Source organism: Rhodamnia argentea, chromosome 11 (genome assembly GCF_020921035.1).
Source record: "Rhodamnia argentea isolate NSW1041297 chromosome 11, ASM2092103v1, whole genome shotgun sequence".
In the NCBI taxonomy this organism is placed as follows: domain Eukaryota; kingdom Viridiplantae; phylum Streptophyta; class Magnoliopsida; order Myrtales; family Myrtaceae; genus Rhodamnia; species Rhodamnia argentea.
The window spans coordinates 819627-832922 of NC_063160.1; the positions used below are offsets into that span (position 1 = coordinate 819627).

General features: G+C 41.2%; 1 protein-coding gene across 1 annotated transcript in view; it reads right to left on the minus strand.

Annotated features, from left to right (window-relative positions):
- LOC115755907 (NAC domain-containing protein 2-like) overlaps window positions 1-13296 on the minus strand; it is a 30297-nt gene that overhangs the window by 10679 nt on the left and 6322 nt on the right. Inside the window, exons 3-4 of the mRNA XM_030695506.2 lie at window positions 12914-13191; window positions 12339-12800 (exon numbers count right to left, since the gene is read on the minus strand). Coding sequence (XP_030551366.1) covers window positions 12357-12800; window positions 12914-13191 — 722 coding nt within the window. The 3' untranslated portion in view covers window positions 12339-12356. The remainder of the gene's footprint in view (window positions 1-12338; window positions 12801-12913; window positions 13192-13296) is intronic.

A 13296-nucleotide genomic window follows, 5' to 3' on the forward strand; every position in this document is an offset into this window, starting at 1 on the left:
TAGGTTGGTTGCCTCCAAGTAAGTCTTGGTAGCCTCCAAACATGTTGGATTGAAATACTTCTTACTTCCTTTTGTTCACTCTACTCTCCCATTGTATGCTTACTCTCTCCAAATTCTTCCGAGTAAACATGCATGTTCCGTAGTCTCCCTTTTAACGTGGATGAAAACCACCAAGCTAGTGCTTCTCCTAAGATTTCATGTTTCCCGCTCTGTCTTCTTCATTTCCTTCTGACATCTTGGGACCCTCAAATCTTTTCTGCGGTATGCTTGTCCCTCTTTTAATATGGCGAGACCTTTAAGTCATTTCGCAACTTTTTCGAATTGGTGAGCCTCGGATGGTAGATCCGTGATTCACGGACGAAACGTCCGTAGTTTTGCCCGGATAATTAACTCGGCCCCCACAATAATTATTGCTATAACTTTTTCTGCCCTTTAAATTAGGATTTAACGCCGAGACGATTATCGCTTTCATATCTTCATCTCCAACCTTCTAAGCACTCTTTCGCATCCACTCTTTTTTAGCAGCTTCAGCAACAATGGCCTCCCTCCCCGCACGCGTCTTCTCGGCTGAAGTTTTGGCCAAATGGGAGAAACTTTATAATCTCTTAGGCCGGGGCTACTCTTATATAGCCAACCATCCGGAGGTCGAAACCGAAATCCGTCTCATGTTTACGGATATGGACACCGTTTCTATTCAAGGTACCGAGTTAGAAAAGGAATATAGGATCTTCCCTACCCTCTTCACTAACTTCCCGGAGGCTTACCATCTTGCTCATCAAGATGTTACTTTGGCTCATCTTGTGAGAGCTCGCTATCGGGATCGGTCGGACGACTTGGTGTTGGCCGGTCTTGTAGCCGACAATCATAAGAAGGCCCTTGACTATGGTAATGAACAAGTCTCGCTGCTGATTCGTGAGAGGGGGAACTTGGTGGAACGTTTGGCCATGTCCCAGACCATCTTCGAGCGCGATCCGCTCGATATCGTTTTGAAATTCCAATGCACATGGCTGGAAGAAAGGCTGGACGATCTGACCCTGGATATAGCCCGCGGAAGAATGCTGATCCATGACTTGGAATCTGCTGCCGAGTATCACGAGGACGGGGGTGGCCAAGCTTAAAGAGAAATGTGAGCTCCTCCTCTTTAAGTCGGCGGATCTCGATTCTCGAAGCGATCGGTGTAGGCGGAGCATCAACTGTATGGAGAGTCGGGTTAAACTCCTTTGTGATGCTCATTAGGGCTCGGTTTGGCTTTACGTTCCCACCCCGATGATCCGTTTGTAAGGTTTCCCGATGGATGGAATAAATGCAAGTTTTTATGATTTGCATTTCGCTTTCGCATTATTCCTTCTTCCATGTTTGACAGATTTTATCTTGGTCGTCATATTTTTTTGCAAGATAACCCCTTTACTTTGTGGATATGTAAATCTCACGCTCCCGATGATCAATTCAATTGGGCCGAGAAACCCCCATTTGAAATAATCTCTCAACAAACGAATGCCCGAATGTGAACAACTCGCGAATCTGTCTTAATATTATAACTCGATTATGAAAACATGAGAGTAAATCAAGTATAATATTTTTTTACAGCATCGAATTAATTGGATTGGTAAAGACACGACCATCCATCTCGGCTAGAATTAAAGCACCACCAGGGAGCACCTTCTTTACTATATATGGACCACCATAGTTTGGAGCGAACTTCCCTTCCGGGAGTGGGACCATTGGCAACAATTTTCGCAAGACCAGGTTATTGATCCGAAAATATCGAGGCCGAACTTTTTGTTGAATGAATTAGCAACCCTCTGCCGATAACACCGGCCATGACATATAACCTTAAGTCTCTTTTCATCGATCGGATTCAATTGGCTCGCCTTCTGTTGGATCCATTCAGCTTCCGTCAAGATAGCTTGAGACAGTATACGTAAGGAAGGAATTTCCACTTCAACCGGTAGAACAGCCTCCATTCCATATACAAGAGAATACGGGGTTGCCCCAGTAGATGTCCGGATCGAGGTCCGATACGCCATAAGTGCAAATGGCAACCTCTCATACCAATCGCGATAATTTTCAGCCGTCTTCGCTAAGATTTTCTTGATGTTCTTATTGGCGGCTTCTCTTGCTCCATTCATCCGAGGACGATATAGGGAAGAGTTCGGATGCTTGATCTTGAACAATTCGTCCATTAGCTTGTTGTTTAAGTTCGAGCCATTGTCGGTGATTATAGCTTCGGGTGAACCGTATCGAGCAATGATATCCCGGCGGATAAAATTCACGATATTTCGTGCCGTGACCGCTAAATAGGATGCGGCTTCGATCCATTTGGAGAAATAGTCAATCGCCACCAAGATGAATCGATGGCCATTGGATGCTTTAGGGTTGATAGGGCCGATAACATCAATGCCCCACATAGAAAACGGCCATGGTTCGGATAAGCGATGCAACTCGTTTGGAGGGACATTAATCTTGTTACCATGAATCGACATTTGTGACAGCTTCGGACATGCTGAACCGGGTTGGAAGTCCCATCATACTTCTCGAAGTCGGGCATCTTGAACTTCTCCGGCCTTTGTGACCGAAGTTGTCCGTAGGGGGAACTAGGGCAGGAAGCGGCGGGGCTGGCGGATGATTGAAATTTGGCGGTGAAGGCGGCCATCATTTCTTTCATCTTTCGGGACATCATCCCTTCAAAGCGCTCGGTCAAGGAGCCAAGTTTCTCGTCTAGGGCAGCACTAACGGCATCGTTAATGTCGGCCATCCTCTTTGCGACCGATCGAGTAATATGTGGAGGATCCGTGATAAATTACCTGTACACAGTAACAAACCCAAAATTAGTACGGGGAGCAAGAATAGCGAGCCGGCCCATGGCATCCCTCTAGACTCAAATGAACAAAGTGATTATGACCAAAGGATTGAAACATGTAATTTTCAGTTTGTCCGCTTTTACGAAAAAATTCGTATTAATTCGTACGTTGATCAAAACATGTCCAAATTTTACGAGCTTGTAGTTGAGAAGATGATGAACAACTTTTATGTTGGCCAATCAGACTAGAAATGCACGGATCAAATCAGTTTAATGTGTCTTTCCAAAAAAATCACGTTCAGAAAACTGTTATAACCGCATGTTGTTGAAAAAACGAAGGGCCATCTTAAATTATGAATTTAATTCTGAAATTTTGCAAGATATTAGTTGAAACATAGGTCTACAACTTTCGTGTTTGGCACTTACTCAAAGCTCGATCGTAGAATTTAGTAAAAATCGCACAACAGGAATAAGCCAAATCAGAATTGAGGACAACTGATGAAATTGTAAAAGCTACGGAAGCAAAGTGCGAAATTGGAAATAAGACAATGAAACTTCTAAACAATCAACCTAAACCATGGACCCGCCCAAAATAAAAATGAGATAACATGGTACAAGAGACAAGAAATTACCTCTCATACGAAGAAAATGCCAATCACAAAGACATGCGCATGAATTGTGAGTTTAAATCTTATTCTATCTATCCAAAAGGCTTTTGCAAAGTGAAATGATGAACGAAACGACATGTCGCAGCCTCGCGCACAGTCATCATGACTAGTCGCAACCTCGCGTACAATAGTCATGACTAGTCGGGTCCAATCACATCGGCTTGGTTCGGTCGACAAGGGCAATTCTCATGCATCGTAGCCTCACGTGTATGAGAACGACCCTTGAGCCATTTTTTGGAAAAATTTTCGGGATCCAGATGGGATAACCTTTAGCGAAACCTTATCGCCAAGGTTAAAGAACCATCTAAATACCATCTTAAAACTATTAGTGTGACCCGGGTCCGGTCACGGGTAGTGTGCGGTGTAGTGCAAATACGATAAATCATGCACAACAATTAAAGGCAAACACCGCTTCAATGATTCAAAAGTTAAATCACAATTCCAATTCACCAAGCCTGCAAAACAAAGGGTTAGCCAATCACTCCTCCCCTTATAACTCCCAACTCGCAAAAACATTTAACACCTAAGAATGAGAATTCAACCAAAGTTTACCAAATCAAGTGATTTCTTTTCATGAAATTATCTGGCCTAAGTCCTCTTTGGGTCCCCAGCTGAGTCGCCAAGCTGTCGCGGCCTAAAAAAAAATAGACGAGTTTGTTTTCGGGCTAATGGATTATCAGGTTAATTAATTAACCTAACTCGGACTCTCCCAAGTCCATACCAAATCGCAACTTAAGGTTTAAATAATTAACATGCAACGTGTTTTGAATTTGGAGTCGCCACTAATCATTTTCGGTAGGTTGATTAGAAACCTAAATAAAATAGCGGGAGAAAACTATCTTATTTCCGCGAACCGGAGATTTTGAATTCGGGGATTTGGTTACGCTAGATTACTCTAACGCCCTTTCGGTACCATTTTCATGAAAAATATTTGATTTGGCAATTTTGATGGATTTTACTTGAAATTCAAAGATGCAATTTTTTGGTTTTTTATCTTCTTTTTTATGAGAATGTAAAACATTGAACTTTGTGCGATATACACCATGGATGATTTAGAAAGAAAGAAAACGCAGCCAAGCACGAGTATTTACAGAAATAAATTAACATGTAATAATGCTAAAATTTGGAACACGTAGCATGTCTAAAATAAACAAACAAATGTTCAAACCAAACGATTACATTTTTGTAGATCGAGATGGAAAGGATTACCTTCTATTACACAAAAACTTACTCACATACACGTTATAGTTCCCTTCAAGATCTCGGAGCGGGAAGAACGCGGCTGTCGTCGAAAATGGCAAGCAATGGCGTTGTTGGGTGGCGAGAGGCGAAATATTTGTCGAGACTCGTCGAAGATGATGCTCGACTAAAACTCTTTTCTTCACTCTCGAATTTTCTCTTCTAATTTTTCTCAAGAACTCTCTTTTTCCTCTCTAAAAATTCCTCTCAAAAGCTCTCTCAATTCTCTTCCACTCTTCCTAAAAAACTCTCTCAATTCTCTTCTACTCTCTCTCTCAATTCTCTTCCACTTCCCCCTTCTAAAACTCTTCTCAAGAGCTCTCTCTTTTATAGGCAAAGTTCTTCATCCTTCATTCTTCACCTTCATTTCTTCACCTTCCATCTTCATCTTCTCTTCTTCATCTTCATTTCTTCACCTTCCATTTTCATCTTCCCTTCTTCATCTTCATTTCTTCACCTTCCATTTTCATCTTCCCTTCATTATCTTCCCTTCATCATCTTCCCTTCTTCATCTTCTTTTCATTATCTTCCCTTCATCATCTTCCCTTCTTTATCTTCTTTTGGTATTTGCAATACAGTCCCCGAAGTTTCAAGTATTTGCAATACGGTCCCCGAAATTTTAAGTATTTGCAATACAGTCCTTGAAGTTTCAAATCTTCTCGGTGTATTTTTCCATCCCGTGCCTAGTCTAGACGCATGCTAAATTAAGTGTTCCGCTTGCCCGATTATATGCCAATGCAATGTACGCTAAAAATAAATATGTGAGATGATTTTTTATAATTTTTATGCAAAAAATAGATTAATCAAAATTTAGGCGTCAACACTACCCCAATGGATGGCAAAGAAGTCAAAGAAGGTAGGAATTCTAGTCTCACCCGAGAATTAACTGGGGTTGGTTTGATGACCTTCGCCAGGCTTCCCTTTGAAGGTCAAGGAACACTAGAAGGTAGTGAAAATAGTTTACTTTCATCAGGCCGCGAGGCCCTATGCAACTTTTTCCCTTTTAAGGAGCTTTTCTCTTCTGATCCATTCTAAACCTAGACGCTTTGCTCTCCGGTTTCGAGGAAGTTTTTATCCCGATTTAATCTAGATTTATGGATTTTTGCATGTACGAGGTTTCGCTTCCCACGAGTTTCGTTTGTCTACAAGTTGAGTTTTGAAGATAAATGGAGGAGTTTTGTGAAAATTTCGATTTCACCGATGTTAGATCTATGCTCGTTTAACCTTGCCATTTTGAAAATAATAGCGTTGGGGATGCCGAACTTAGGTGCGCACCGTCAAAAGGTAAAGCCATAGTAATAGTTAGAGATCATGGTGTGTGCACATTACTAAAGACAGATTTAGTGATCAACTGTAGATTTTGATTTTGAAGAAGTCACATATGCTCTTTGAGCATGTGACCCCTAACCTCATTCTGATAATTCATCTTGTTATCCAAACTTTATTTTGTTTTAAATTTGTCTGAGATTTGTCTTGATCTGCGGTTAGACTACCTTGTTCCTCCCTTATATTTATGTGGGAATGAATGAACTGTTTCAAAATGGGAAAATATACATAAATGATATATTGGGGATCCTAAGTCCCTCGAGAAGGAAAAAAAAATTGTCCTAAGAACGATTTATGTCAGGAGCTATATGTAATGTAAAGTCACCTATATATTGGTAATTGGTAACACCGCATCATTTTCTATGATATTAACGAGGTAATATAAGATGGACATGTCCGACATGTTAGGACATATAAACAAAGTCATCCATTCCTCGATTGTTTATATGGTCTGTGTTTTCCACCATCTACTGTAGAAGAAATTCCTTTTACCAAATCTCTTAGGGGTTATAAAGATTGATATTACCCTCATGCAAATTTAACTAAATATGAATAAAGTGATTTCTTGTAGCCCACTCAATTAGACAATTGTTTTGAGATGACTTTCTCCAATAGGGACGGAGGAAAATATGGTTTTCTTGAGGATTCAATGTTGTCATCATGAAACACTTCACAGAGTTAAGAAGTTTATGTAATCCGGCCTAACCTAAGAAAGAATCGAACTCTATAACAAAATAAAGCCACATTGGGCACGTTTTTTTCGCGAAAGACTCAAAATTTAATAAACATTTTCTGAAATATGATAGCTTATATCGTTAATCGAAATAAATGAATGAAAAATATTTTTATCATCTACGAAAATAGTTAGGCATAAATTGTGGTCGATAATTGAAATTTTTTTATTATTAATTTTTCTAAGCAATATAACCAATTATTTTTCGAAAAATATTTTTAAAATTTTAGATTTTTCGTGAAACAAACACACTCTTTGAAGATGCACTTATGCCAAAACAAATCTACAAGCAGAGTGAGTGTCGGTCTAATATCCACAAATTCTAAATGAACAGAATTTTTTCTTAAAATTATTCATTTTCATAAAATGAATCAAGGGACCACAATTTAGTCGAAATGATTATTGGGTCTTCTAAGTTTAACGCATATGGGACGGGGCCTAGTCAAAGTGACACTTAACAAGATGGTGAAGACAATGGGGTGGTTTGCTTGGGGCTTAATAACAATTGAGTATGTTTGGCCAAAAACATAATTTTATAATTAAGCATGATCCAGGGTGGCTTTTATATACTCAAGCAATGTATCATTTTGTCAATTCAATCGACATTAAATATATCCAATGTAAGAAATAAGGACAGGTAGGCTGATGTGTGTCACGTATTCCATGAGAGAAGCATACGTGGGTAGGTTAGACATAAAGAGAAACAATTTAGATTGTGCCCATTTTAGTTTTTGCATTATGTGATGCAATGGAATCTCATTTTATGGGTGTGTTTGTTTGGGTGAAAGTATTTTCTGAATATCCGTTTTTTGAACTTTCACTGTTTGATTTGCCGAAAATGATAAATCAATCGAAAATTCTTTCCGGTCAACGAAAATATTCATGCATAAATTCACAAAAGTGAATTTCCTAATCTCTCTAAGCAAAAAAAAAAAAAAAAATTCCCTAATATGAAGAGGTGACAATACTTTATTGAATTACTCCTCTCAAATTTTTTAATATTCTACTTGATGTATTTTATTTTATTTCTTTTCTTTTCTTTCCCTCAGCAAAAGACGGTGAACTCGAGCCTCGCCTTGGCTTGGAGACCAGCGATGTAGAAGAAAAATTTTAAAAAAATGAAGAATAATTTAAAAATCCTAATTATTCTTTTCAACCTCATATAAAGTCAAGATTACTTTTTGCTTTCGCGCCAAAATCGAAAATATTGCTTGAATCTCCAAAAATTATGAAAAAAAAAAGTATATGTAGTGTGAATATAAAGCGCAAAAATGTGCGGATGGAAAGATTATGATTAATGAAAAAAGGAAAAGTAAAAGAGAATAAAACTGCGTGGTTCTATGCATATGGTGTTAGAGGTGGCCGGTTCCGGTTACGGGTTTGGAACCGTCGGTTCCTAGGCCCAATGGTTATTTTTCTCCAGGCCTCCTCCTTTTTTTTTTTAATAAAAAATCGGGATCGGAACCAGCCCGAAACCGGCGGTTCCGGGCCGGTTTCGACAATTATGGAGCTGGAACCGGCCCTTGAGAGCCGGTTCCGGTCCTGGGTTGGAACCGTGGACCCGGTCAACAGGCTGGTCAACGGGCCGATTTTGAGTCCACGATTTATTTTGGCCATGTCTATATGGTGTGAGCATAAGATTAGTCTATTTACGGTGACCCAACAGGGAGCGGCCCGGTCGAGTCCTGGTCAAAATGACTGACATCATCGTCACTAACAACAAGAACCATTTATTAGATATTTATCAATAATTTTTCTACCAAAAAAAAACCATTTTTTTCCTTTTCGAAAGAAAAACAGAAGAAGAAAGAAAGATAAAATAGTAAATGGAGTGAAGCCCCTTTTGTCTTGTCTAGGTGTCGTCTTGCATGACGTTGATCGTCCGACGTACCAGATTCTGTCTCGCCTGAGTGACGTCGTGCATGACGTTCGGATGTTTCTGCTGCTTTGCGTGGAGTTACCCCGATTCTATAAACTTATTTTAGCTATCGGTCACATAACGCTTTTCATTTTGCTTCTGACGAAACACCCGATCAAGTCTCTCTATTCTTTTCCGGTCCTCTCCACCCTTTTCGCTGATCTGATTGAAGCGATCGCGGCTAAGTGTTCTGGTTCTTCGCTGACGTGGCAGGAGCAGTAGAAGGCGGTGTTGCTTAATAGAGCCGACTTGTTACGCCACGTCAATGCAATCTAAAAATATAAGTAAATCAGAGATTAATTAAAATGCTTGAATTAGGGATGTCAATGGTTCGATTTGATTTGGTGCAGATTTCTATAATACCTGAAATCAAACCGAACCATGTGAGATGCATGCATATTTTGATGTGAATCGCGAACCGAACCGTATATGACCCCAAGTGAAAATACGATTCGATTCGGATTTCCTCTTCTTCTTCAATTCCTTTTGCTTCTTCTTCTTCTTCTTTTTCTTCTTCACTTCGCACCCTCCTCTGCCACAACAAGTGGTCCATAATAGAATGGGATATTGAACGGATTCACGACAAGCAACTCACATCCCAATAATACTAGAGGCATCGTGACGACCGACACGGTGATCCCGCTCGCTAATGCACTGCTTACCATCACTCTCCCCTTCTCGACTCAGCCCATCGACATGTCCACGTCGTCGCCGAGCTCGCCATCATAAGTGGTTTGTGGTTTGGGTAGTTATTTTTTGTTTTCTCATTATTCCTTCCTTAACTATTTCCTTTTTTCAATTTTTTTAATTACCCAATTGGAGATTGTTGTAATATTCGATAGACCTATTTTTATCAACCGTATCTCTAGCATTTTGAATAAATCAAATTCGAACGGGTGTCTCTAAGGATTAAGAAATGAGTCTATAACACGGAGACATCGAATGGATCTTTGAAGAAAAGATCCACAATCCCATAATAATTACCGAATCAAATAAAGTGTAAATCTCGATTGCTTATCACAAAACCCTCGAAACTTATTTGCGTGTTACGACATTTCGTATAATATTTTTTTCTAATTTTTTTTGCTAATTGTTCTTTTCTTTTTTCCTTTTTTTTTCCCTTTTCTCATCTTGTCCTTATTGTGGCTGGCAAGGGTCGGAGTGCCCTCGCTAGCGGCCAAGATGTTCTAGGCAAAGTCCAGTCTTGCCGGCTGTGGGTGAGGCCGACCTCGCCAAGATCGCGATTTTCATCAGGAACATGAAGGAACACTCATATGCATTTCACCTCATATGATTGAACATAACGATGGAGACACGAGGAGGGAGCTACTGGAGTACCCACGAGCGAGGAGGTTGTGGAAGATCATGTTCGGTTGAGAAATTTGGTCGAACGGGCAGTGCACTTACCACAAGTCATCGGAGGGCGAGATAGCTACAAAGCAGAGGATCTTGGCAAGGACCATGGGGGCCGTCGTGGAGGTGGGAGAGAAGAGCGCGAGCATGGATCTGGGTGAGGCCATACATGGAGAGGCAGGTCTCGGCGAGGGAACCCCGAGCTCGAGCCCCTAGATCTAGAAGGCTCGAGCTCAGCCACGGCAAGGAGCTCGAGGCCAAATCTGGTTCAACACGTTGCCAAGGGTTCGATGGACGAGATCGGGGAGGTGCTGGAGGGCAACGACCCAACTCGAAAGCTCGTGGACTAGGTCGACAGGAGCATGGCCAAACATTGCTTGACCCGGCCATCGCCCTAGGTGAGGCTTTCGCCGGCCACAATAAAAAAGAAGAAAAAAAAGAAGACAAGAAGTAAAATATAATTAAAAATCCAAAGGATTCAGCCGTATTAGCGTTTATTATGCCACGTAAGAAAGGTAGGATTCCGGTGAACAATTTCCAATCAAAAATTGATCAAATCGACTCAATCGGTAGAAGATGAAAATGTTTAAGATTAAAGATATAAAAATGTAATTGGTTTATAATTTTTTGGATGATTTTTCTGAAAGGTACGTATTATGCCACGTCGATAAAGCCTTGAAAGAAAATAAATCGAGCATCAACGTGATTTGTAAGGGACTTGTCGAGACAAATCTGTACCAAGAGATAGATCCCTATCCTTATATCTTTGACATGATGATGATCCAAATCAAAGATGGGGTCCATTCTAATTAATTCCCTTTCTTTGTCCGATAGGTTCGTACGTGACTCAGTCAACAACATTTGAATCCGTGCACGATGGAAGAAAATCCCTCGTTCAAATGTCGGCCGCCGCTGTCGTTTTTCGTGTTGGACGATGAAAAGTTGCCTCCAAGCATCGCATCACGTACGAATATATTTCTCCTTTGAATGGGAAGTGTGGTTTGGTCCAAGTGAAATGAACCATGTGCTGTATTATGTTTATTTATTTACTTATTTTCTTTCATTACATAGTTCCACCTTATCCCTTTTTTTTTTAGTATTTTGGCTATCCAATGGGAGATTACCAATAGTTTTTTTTTTTTTGTTGGTCCTATGGTACATGTTCAAGCATTTTTTCAAGAGGTTACCCATCCCGATAGCGATCAAACAATAAAGTTCGGTGTAGGACGGATCAAAGCAGATAACAGAGATGTCACAAATTCGTATCGAACAGGGACCTTCTCATAAGTATGACAAACTATGCGAAATCTGGTGAGTCTGTAATAAACCAGTCCAATGAAGGCGAGGAGTGGTAGTCCAGGCCGGAAAGTCTAAATAAAGAGCAACTCTTGGCAGACCTCTAGAATAATGATGGGAGCATGGATGAATTGAATTGTGCATCGAAATATATGTAAGTATAATTAACTTACGGAAGCGCATTTTGACGTAACGCTAATACTTTTTTCTGGAACTTCAAAGTTAAGCGTGTTTATGAGCAACCCATTGATGCATGGGCATGATACAGTTCCCCAGAAAGTCGAAATGAGAGAGGCAAAGGCATACCGATCTTGGCCAAGATACATCCCATTTTTACAACTTTCGACTGGCAAATTTAACTGGTTTCCCCACTTATGAACATGCATTCTGAAGAATCCTTAGAAAACAGATCCCCAACCACTTGATCATTGTCGCATCAAAAATAAAATTTAAATCTCGCGGTTTTGTCATAAAAGGTCTAAAATTCTGTGTGCTATCACAAATTGTACAGGAGTTACGGAAAAATATGAAAAAATTATTGCTTGTTGCCACCTGAAGATCCGTCTCTCAGTGAACCGTAGAACTAATCGTTATTGAACTCTGTTTAGTTCAATTAACCACAAGAACAAAAGTTTGAAATGAACTTTCACTAAATGAAATATTGAAACGATTCCGCCACAATCTTATAGCATACAATTTCCCTAGGGACTTTCATCAGATATTTACAAGTTAGGACGGGAGGTATCACCACTCTAAACACCAACTGTGCCGATCGCCGCAGACCCCTCGAGATCGCGGCACGTCCGCCGCATCCGCCTTTCAGCCGATTTAGAGCCCCGACCGATTGGTTTCATTGTGAGACTGGATGCACCTCAATGCTCTGCTTCTCTCTCTGGTAAAAACCCAGCAAAGCAGAATCCCCAGGACCAACTCAGGTCTGTAGCCCCCCCCCCACATGAGCAATTGGTCCGAGACATTGCCTCGATTGATCAACACGAATGGAATGTTCCTCAACGGACCAGTTCAAAATGGTTCCTGCAAGTACATGGACATGTCCTGAAGGGGCGAGAACTGATCCAGCTGATACTCTCCTTGCGCGAGCGCATCGTCCAAGAAGTTATCCATTGAACCGAACTGGAAACCGAGCGTCCTCTCCCAATCGTCCCATTTCGCCTCGCTCTGCACTTCCTTCTCGGATGCCAAGTCCGGAGACGCCACGTGCTCCGAGCAGCTAGAATCCGTGTGCAGCCTTGGCATCGACTCCGACGAGTCCATGTACATGTGATCCGTAGTCATTGGCGAATGCCCGTATTGGGGAGGTGTGTATGGATTCAGCGCCACCGGCATAACAATCTGCGGCTTTGTCTCCATTTCCGGGAACTCTGCCAGTTTATTTTGCGTGGAGGGGAAATGCTTCTCTATGGTGCCCTTCTTGTTGTATATCCGGCATAGAACCCAATCATCAAGCTGTAATAAACAGCAAGGATCGATGTTAATCAGTGAGTTTTCCTTATGACCTTGTCCAATTACATGTGCGGTAACACCAAAAGCAGTTACAAGAAGGGAAAGAGAGTAATTACCCTCCAGTTGTTCTTCTTCTTGGCGGCAGATCGATCAACATTGGCGAGGCGATACTCGTGCATGATCCAATTGGTCTTCACTCCTCTCGGAGCTTTCCCAGCATAAAACACTAGCGCCTTCTTTATTCCGAGCGTCTTTGGGCGGCCGATCGGCTTATCGGCCCCGGTCGCCTTCCAATACCCATTTCCGGCTGCCCGATTCGGCCGTGACCCGTTGGGGTACTTGCGGTCCCTGTGGGAAAAGAAGTACCATTCTTTTTCGCCGTAGAGAGCCATTTCTGCAATTCCAAGCCAAATTCCATCAGAAATCACGATCTTCAGCGGACAAACAAATTGTTTCAAATTGAAGACTAAAACGAAAATGAAAACCACCATGCTTGATG